Source organism: Dromiciops gliroides, chromosome 2 (assembly GCF_019393635.1).
Source record: "Dromiciops gliroides isolate mDroGli1 chromosome 2, mDroGli1.pri, whole genome shotgun sequence".
In the NCBI taxonomy this organism is placed as follows: Eukaryota; Metazoa; Chordata; class Mammalia; order Microbiotheria; family Microbiotheriidae; genus Dromiciops; species Dromiciops gliroides.
Window position 1 is genome coordinate 417,820,664 of NC_057862.1, and position 9,565 is coordinate 417,830,228.

General features: G+C 41.9%; 1 protein-coding gene across 1 annotated transcript; it reads left to right on the forward strand.

Annotated features, from left to right (window-relative positions):
- Positions 1-331: 331 nt before the first annotated feature.
- LOC122744532 (fructose-bisphosphate aldolase A-like) lies at positions 332-1,583 on the forward strand. Its single transcript, XM_043990056.1, has one exon. The coding sequence runs from the start codon at positions 392-394 to the stop codon at positions 1,484-1,486; it is 1,095 nt and encodes a 364-aa protein (XP_043845991.1). The 5' UTR covers positions 332-391; the 3' UTR covers positions 1,487-1,583.
- The last annotated feature ends 7,982 nt before the right edge of the window (positions 1,584-9,565 follow it).

Consider the following 9,565-nt stretch of genomic DNA (forward strand, 5'->3'; position numbering starts at 1 on the left):
TTTTGCGTTACTGCTCTGATTTTTTCTCTTATAACAGGATTAATGTTATTATGTGTATATATATGTGTGTGTATATCTATATGTATATGTATATAGATATATAGATATAACCTATATCAGATTACCTGCTGTCTAGGGGAGGGGGGAGGGAGGGGAGGGAGAAAAATCTGAAATTGTAAAACTTGTATAAACAAAAGTTGAGAACTATCTTTACATGTAATGGAAAAAATAAAATACCTTATATGTAAAAAAAAACAAAAACAAAAAAAATCATGCAAAAAATTTTAAAAATAAAAAAATTAATGTTAAAAAAAAAGTGACTTGGAAGTTCGGCTCCCGACCATAAGAGGTCTGCATCCTGCGGGAAACTACCAGCACAGCCAAGGAAAACATGCCTTGCCAATACCCAGCGTTGACACCAGAGCAAAAGAAAGAACTGTCTGAAATAGCTCACCGAATTGTTGCACCGGGCAAGGGAATTTTGGCAGCAGATGAGTCCACTGGTAGCATTGCAAAGCGGCTGCAGTCCATTGGAACTGAGAACACAGAGGAAAATCGTCGCCTCTATAGGCAGTTACTTCTAACAGCAGATGATCGAGTGAACTCCTGTATTGGAGGTGTTATCCTTTTCCATGAGACACTCTACCAGAAAGCCGATGATGGTCGTCCCTTCCCCAAAGTCATAAAGGCAAAGGGTGGCATTGTGGGCATCAAGGTGGACAAAGGTGTAGTGCCCCTGGCAGGGACCAATGGCGAGACTACCACCCAAGGTCTGGATGGGCTGAGTGAGCGTTGTGCCCAGTATAAGAAGGATGGGGCTGACTTTGCCAAGTGGTGTTGTGTACTGAAGATCGGGGATAATACACCTTCCCCACTTGCCATCATGGAGAATGCCAATGTGCTGGCCCGATATGCCAGCATTTGCCAGCAGAATGGTATTGTCCCCATTGTGGAGCCGGAGATCCTCCCTGATGGAGAACATGATCTGAAGACCTGTCAGTATGTCACTGAGAAGGTGCTGGCTGCTGTCTACAAAGCTCTGAGTGACCACCATGTCTATCTGGAAGGGACCTTGCTGAAGCCTAACATGGTCACTGCTGGCCATGCCTGCACTCAGAAGTATTCACATGAGGAGATTGCAATGGCAACTGTAACTGCCCTTTGCCGAACTGTGCCTCCTGCAGTCACTGGTATCACCTTCCTGTCTGGGGGTCAGAGTGAGGAGGATGCCTCCATCAACCTCAATGCCATCAATACCTGCCCCTTGCATAAGCCATGGGCCCTGACCTTTTCTTATGGCCGAGCCCTGCAAGCATCTGCCCTCAAGACCTGGGGTGGAAAGAAGGAAAATGTAAAGGCTGCCCAAGAGGAATATATTAAGCGGGCCACGGCTAATAGCCAAGCTGCTCAAGGCAAGTATACTCCAAGTGGAAAGTCAGGAGCTGCAGCCAGCGAGTCACTCTTTGTCTCTAACCACGCCTACTAAGTCTAGGCCTTTCACCTGGGTATGCCCTAACACTCCAGGCCATCCCTCACAGTCCAGGAAGAGGCTGAGATCCCAGAGCTTTGTGTTGACCTCTCCCATCACTCCTAACTCGTGTGGTGTTGTTGCTCTGTGGTGAATCTAGCGACCCCTCCTCAGCCCACTTTTTCCAATAAACAACTATTTAACAAGGAAAAAAAAAAGTGACTTGCCTAAGGTCACACAGCTAGTAAGTGTCAAGTGTCTGAGGTCCTAGTGCTCTTTCCACTGTACCAGTTGCCTCCCCTGAGGTTGCTTCCAATATCTTATCTTTCAATAGTGTTGTAAAACTAAGATTCTAAATGACCAGAGAGATAGCACTGTCAAATCATCATAGTTGAATAAAAATGACTCCCCCATCAACTTTAAATCATCTCATTAAAAAAGTAAGCACAGTGCATCCAAATACCAGCCCTTTAATTTTCGGCACCAGTGGCAAGATAACACCACTGCAGCATTGGGTTAGAGATGAGTAGGAAGCTTCAGTCCTAAGGGCTCTGTGAACTGCATACCCAAGAGGGCTCTAATTCCACATGGAAGAGGCTTCATGAAGCTAGTGGGGGCAGCAGACATGCTGTGCTTTATCAAAGGGAATGTCATCTGTCCCAGGACCAAAGCTCATTTATACCTGCTGCTGCTTTCCATTTTGGGTATCTGTAATGGGAGAACAAACAAGGCCTGGCTCAGAGCTATCAGCTGGTGGGTATTACTGTCATCAAGGGGGTCTTTTTCTGCCATTGATCCTGATCCAGAGGTCAAGAGGCTACAAATGGCACCAACAGAACAGAGTTCCAATTGATCTGTCTGGATCAGCAGGACTTGGAGATATAAGACTGTCCCAGTCCCAAAGACTGACATGATTGAATCTGTTCTCCCTGGGAAGATGCAACTCGATGACAATTCCATTTTAACGTATGTTCGCAGCTCATCACATTGCATAATGAGAAGCCACTTTGATATGACAACTCTAATTTTAATAGACATTCATCAAAAATCCTTAGCATTTCCCAATCTGCCGAGGCCCAATATTTAGAAGTAAATGTAACAATCTTTCCGTCATCATGAAAGGTGTTCATTTATCCCCCACTCACTGACTCTTATCTTTCAATTGACATATTTCTCACTCCATTATCCTTCACACAGCTGATAAAAATTGAGAGATGATTTGGCCTCAGCTTTCTCTGTCCCTTCCTAATCATGAGCTCTGTTATTTTCTGGAACAGAGTCGGAGTCTGGTTTCAAGAACTAGAGAAGCCAGAAAATATATATATATATATATTTTTGATCAACTTTAAACTTGCACAGTCAATCCTCCATCTCAGGAAGAGAAGCTAAAAATACATCTGAGTTGGGAGGTGGCATTTTGGGGGTAAGTTTCTATTTGAACTGGAGTGATTCAGTGGTCATTAATCTGAAGACAGCGCTCATTAGGTTTAACAATTAGATGTGTAGGCAAATGATTGCTGTTGTGGGATTGTTAATAGTTCGTTTCCAAAGTCTCTCCCTTTTGGTGTTCTAAAGGCTAAACTGAGCTGACTGAATCCTGGTCAATGACTATTTTAGACTGAAAGACTTAGAGAGGCAAAGTGGTTGGATACACTCAATTACCATCACAAACTCTATCATAACTCATAATCTGCCCAAGATTAATCAGGCCTTGGGTAATTATTATGTCATGCCAGATAGCTGAAAGAAGTTTAAAATAGCAATCAAAGAACTTCCTAGTTAATTCAAATCCATCTTAGCTTCCTCTAGGGGACAAAAGCTCCCTGGCTATAGAACTGACCATGCGTTAAAAAATATGATTGTGCGCATGCAAAATGGGAATTCCTGGCCTTGATAGTTCTCCATCCAGTCTCATAATAACACAATTGTCAAAAGTCCTGAATCAATGATCTTGGATTTCTAGTATATCACTTTTAAATGGCTCCCTATTTTTTTTAATGGAATCAATTCTAAACTCATCTGCTAAGCCCTCAAGGCACTCTATTATGGGGCCTCAGTTTTCTCACCTGTATGATGAAAGTTGTTGTACTAGATTTCTTCCTATTTTTCCACATGGCACTCCCTCTCCCCCCATCTCCTATCTTTTTTTTTTCCCCTTAAGTGAGGCAATTAGGGTTAAGTGACTTGCCCAGGGTCACACAGCTAGTAAGTGTTAAGCGTCTGAGGCTGGATTTGAACTCAGGTACTGCTGACTCCAGGGCCGGTGCTCTATCCACTGTGCCACCTAGCTGCCCCCATCTCCTATCTTTTTTTGCTGGCTTTCCTCCATGACTGGTATGTATCCCCCTCTCACCTACACTTCTCTGAATCCTTTACTCCCTTCAAAACTCTGCTCAGGTGACATGTTCTCCACAGTCTTTCCCGATCCTTCTATGCCCTCACCCCCCAAATTCACCTCCTGTCATCTATATTTTGTTTATATTCTTTTTGTATACACTTTGTCTCCCTAAGGGAGTGGTGAGGCACCCTCAAACCCATTATATTCATTGAGATAATGGATACAAGGCACTTTGGAAACCTTAAAGTGTTATCATGATTGGTGGTGGTGGTAGTAGTAGTAGTAGTAGTAGCCATAACCATCGTGGTGGTCGACATGGTAGCTGTCAGCTTTAATCCACCAGGCCTCCAGTCTGGTGATGATTTTATTCCTGAGCCTTCTGCTGCACTTCTGTGCAGCTCTAGCAGTCTTCATAGAGCAATAAAGGGGTGTGCTGATAAGTGTTTAACAATTGGGCTTGTCGGAAAAAAAAATGTTTGCAGACACGCTTCCCAGTTTAATCTTTATCATTAACACTTTCCTAAGTCTAGAAAAATCAACAAAACAATAAATCTAATCCTGATTTGTAGTGATTGACAATTTCTGTAGTGTAAATGCTCATGTTGAGAATTTAACAATCAGCTACTGCAAACTGGTTAGAGCTGACTCTAGAATGCCCCTGTGTCTCCTCAGATAAAATGTGAGCACCTTGAGACCAGGGAGTGTTTCATTTTTTCCTTTGTTTATCCACCATGTCGTTTAGTCAGTCGCATCCAACTCTTTTTTACCCCCTTTGGGGTATTCTCAGCAAAGATACTGGAGTAGTTTGCCATTTCCTTCTCCAGCTCATTTTATAGATGAAGAAACTGAGGCAAACCGGGTGAAGTGACTTGCCCAGGATCACACAGCTAGGAAGTATCTGATTTGAATTTAGGAAGATGAGTCTTCCTGACTCCAGGCCATATACTCTATCCACTGTATCACTTAGCATAGGGTAGGTGCTTAATAAATGCTTGTTGACTCATTGATCCCTTTAGCTCTAAAGTATTATGATCTGTTAAACGCTAACCTAATTTATCTGCTTCTGTTCTCCCTTCCCTCTCATATTTTTCATCTTCTCCAAATACTCTTCACTCTAGTTGAACTGCCTCCCTCACTCTCTGACAAATCTGCACTATTCCCACTTTTATGCAGCATGATTTAGGGGAATAAGCAATGAACTTGGAATCAGAGGACCTAGGTTTATATTCTTTTTTTTTTTTTTTTGAGGAGGAGGGGCAGCTAGGTGGCAAAGTGGATAGAGCACTGGCCTTGAATTCAGGAGGACATGAGTTCAAATCCAGCCTCAGACACTTGACACTTATCTAGCTGTGTGACCTTGGGCAAGTCACTTAACCCCAATTGCCTCACCAAAACCAAAACCAAAACAAAACAAAAACCAACCAAACAAACCCTTTTCAAAAAAGAAGAGGAAGAAGTGTTCTAAAGTCCTTTATTTGGGCAGGGCCTGGTCACAAGCTACCCTCAGGGGGACAAATGTCACCTCACAGCTTTGGGGTCCTGAAACCCAAGCCCTCTTCACCCCCACCATCCTGGACAATGTGCCTGAGGGGTGAGAGCTTCACTTCTGGCCCTTCAGGTAGTTCCAGTCTTCAAGACTGTACACCTGGATCGTTAAGGGAGCAGTGGACAGTGAAGACATCAAGCTGTTGATGCCTGAGTTCCAGTTCTCTCAGAGGTTAATGTTGAAATGTGGAGTGGATGGGAACTCCAGCCAGATGCCCATGTACTTTGAAAGTAAGTCTGAGGGGCAGCTAGGTGGCGCAGTGGATAGAACACCGGCCCTGGATTCGGGAGTACCTGAGTTCAAATCTGACCTCAGACACTTACTAGCTGTGTGACCCTGGGCAAGTCACTTAACCCCAATTGCCCCTCACCAAAAAAAAAAAAAAAAAGAAAGTAAGTCTGGGGGGCAGCTAGATGGCACAGTGGATAAAGCACTGGCCCTGGATTCAGGAGGACCTGAGTTCAAATCCAGCCTCAGACACTTGACACTTACTAGCTGTGTGACCTTGGGCAAGTCACTTAACCCTCATTGCCTCACCAAAAAAAAAAAAAAAACCAAAAACAAAAAAAAAGAAAGTAAGTCTGAATAATGGCCAAAAGCAACTGGGATTGCCTCCTGTGCCCTTCTTAGGGCAGCCTGACCTGGGAACTCGACCTTAGCAGCCCCTGATCATAAACGAAGTATACAGACCCACCAGCCAAGACAGCCTTAATGCAAAACCCTAACAGGGGCCACAGGCGGGTATCCATGATCGCCAAGCTCTGCTACAACTCAAGGACACAGAGCCCTAGGTTTATATTTTCACTCTTCTACTAACTACCAGTGATGTTGGGGGAGTCACTTTACTTTTTAGGTTCTTAGCTTTTTAACCTATAAAATGAATAGGTTGGGCTATGTGTCTTTTAAGGTCCCTGTCTGTTCTAAATAAATATTTGGTTCCGTTCAATTCAACAAACATTTATTAAGAACTTACAACATGCAAGGCACTGTGCTAGACACTGAAACATTGATCTTGAAATCAGAAAAATGGATTTATGTGATATCTCCTTTTGCCATTGCTGTTATCTGTGGAATAGCTTACATCTATATTGCACTTCTCAGTTTAAAAAAAAACATGTTATATACATCCTTTCATCTGATCCTGGAAATAGCCCTTTGAGGATGGTCATACAAATATTATCCTCTTTATCAGATGAAAAAACTGAGGCACAGCTAAATTAACAACTAGCCTAAGGTCACACAACTAGGTTGGAAGGATTATATAATAAAGTTAGAAGACACCTTAGAGGTCATCTAGTGCAGTGGCATCAAACTCAAATAGAAATGGAGACTACTTAGGAAACCACATAGTAACATTATCTATGTCTTATTATGTTTTTATTTTGTTAAATATTTCCCAAATACAATTTAATCTGGTTAGGGTCATACTTGGACTGACTGGGGACTGTATCTGTAGGCTTCTGATCTAGTCAAACCCCTTACTTTTATAGATAAAGAAGCTGAGGCCCAGAAAAATTCAATGATTTGCTTGAGGTCTTAAAGGTAGTAAGTAGCAAGGTCAGAATTCAAATCTAGATCCTCTGACTCCAAAGTCGATAAATGATAGATGCCTCCATGTTTGTTGTCTCTTCCCTTATCCGTTTTTCTTTTTTTTTTCTTTCTTTTTTTTCTTTTTTTAGTGAGGCAATTGGGGTTAAGTGACTTGCCCACGGTCACACAGCTAGTAAGTGTCAAGTGTCTGAGGCCAGATTTGAACTCAGGTACTCCTGACTTCAGAGCCGGTGCTCTATCCACTGCGCCACCTAGCTGCCCCTCCCTTATCCGTTTTTCTCCCCTCAACAAACCTCTGTCAAGAAAGTGTTAATAATGCAGATTAAATTTAGAAGTACATCCTGTCCATTTTTTCCACCCAGAAAGTTGGTTGTTAAACATTTACCAGTACACCTTTCCTTGTCATCACACAGTACCAGTCCCTTGCTTATCTATCTACTTCTGATAAGTAGGTAGGTTGTCCTACTTTGTGTTTCTGTCCTTTCTCTGCATGCATGATATAGGGATAGATCATAGGGCCACAAAGTGGGGCCAGAACTACATTTCACACAAGACCCTGGGCATTAAGGGTGGATCTCATTGAAATCTATAGGATTAGGGGGTGGCTAGGTGGCAAAGTGGATAAAGCACCAGCCCTGGATTCAGGAGTACCTGAGTTCAAATCTGGCCTCAGACACTTGACACTTACTAGCTGTGTGACCTTGGGCAAGTCACTTAACCCCCATTGCCCCACCAAAAAAAAAAAAAAAGAAATCTATAGGATTTAACTTCCATGAGTCTGTATGACTGGGTTCAGAGTAATAGTATCGTTAAGACTCTAGTTGGTACAAAGAAACTTATGGGAATAGCAGTAAAAGCTATGGGATCTAAGCAAGGGTTGTGTGGGACCATATTGGAATGATCCAACGTGGAGTGGATGGGAACTCCAGTAGGATGCCCATGTACTTTAAAAGTAAGTCTGGCGGGCAGCTATGTGGTGCAGTGGATAAAGCACCGGCCCTGTATTCAGGAGGACCTGAGTTCAAAATCTGGCCTAAGACACTTGACACTTACTAGCTGTGTGACCCTGGGCAAGGCACTTAACCCTCATTGCTCTGCCCCCTGCCCTCCCCCCCCCCAAAAAAAGAAGTAGAGGTTCTTGGTTTAGGCTAACCTTGGTCTAGCCTCATCAGGGACTATCATTCTTTTTCCCATCCCAACATTTTTTGTGATATGATTTTTTTTCAAATTTATTATTTTATTTCTCTCCAATTACATGCAAAAATAACTTTTAACATTCATTTAACTTTTTTTTTGAGTTCCAGAGTCTCTCTTTCCCTCCTTCCCCTTCCCCTTTATTGAGAAGGCAAGCAATTTGATAAAGGTTATACACGTGCAATTATGCAAAACATATTTCTTTGTAAGTCATGCTGTGAAAGAAAGTAGATGAAAAAACTTAAGAAAATAAAGTAGAGAAAAAGTTGCTTTGATCTGCATACAGACTCCATAAGTTCTTTCTCTGAAGATGGACAGTACCTTTCATCATAAGTCCTTCAGAATTGTCTTGGATCATTGTGTCCTTTTCCTTTTATCTCTCTGAAATACAGAATTAGTAGTGGTATTGCTAGGTCAAAGAGTTTGCACCATTTTATAGCTCTTTGGACATAGTTCCAGATCATTCTCCAGAATTTCTCTGGATCAGTTCACTACTCCACCAATAATTCATTAATGTACTTATTTTCCTTCATCCCCTCCAGTATTTGTCATTTCTGATAAATGTGAGGTGGTATCTCATAGTTGTTTTGATTTGCCTCTCCCGAATCAATAATTTTTTGACCATAGATAGATTTGATTTCTTCTGAAAACTGCCTCTTCATATTCTTTGATGATTTGTCAATTGGGGAATGGATCTTATTTTTATAAATTTGACTTAATTCTCTACATATTTGAGAAATGAGGCCTTTATCAGAGAAACTTGATGTACATTTTAAAATATTACTTCATTTTCTATAGTACCTTTTAGTAAAATGTAATTTCCCTGATTATCTCTTTCAATTAGGTATAATTTTGCTTTTGCTTTATCTAAGATCATGATTGCCACCCATGTCCTCTTCACTTCAGCTTAAGCATAATAGACTGCTCCAGTCCTTCATTTCAACTCTGTGAGTGTTTTTCAGTCTTAAGGGTATCTTTTGTACAAATATATTGTTAGATTCTGGCTTCCAATCCATTTTGCTATTCTCTTCTGTGCTATGGGTTAGCTCATCCCTGTCACATTCATAGTTATGATTATTATCTGTGCATTTCCCTCCATTTCATTCTCTTCTCTTTATCATTTTCTCTCTGTCTCTCTGTTTCTCTGTCACTTTCATTCTGTCTCTCTTTTTTATCCTGTCCCTCTTCAAAAGTCAATCTTGCTTCTAACCACTGCCTCCCCCAGTATGGCCTTGCCCATGCTATATTTTGTGTGTGCGTGTTGGGCAATGAGGGTTAAGTGACTTGCCTAGGGTCACACAGCTAGTAAGTGTCTGAGGCTGGATTTGAACTCAGGTCCTCCTGAATCCAGGACTGGTGCTTTATCCACTGTGCCACCTAGCTGCCCCCATTCACAATTATTCTTGGAACAACATTGCTATTACTGTATACAATGTTCTCTTGGTTCTACTCACTTCACTTTCCATTA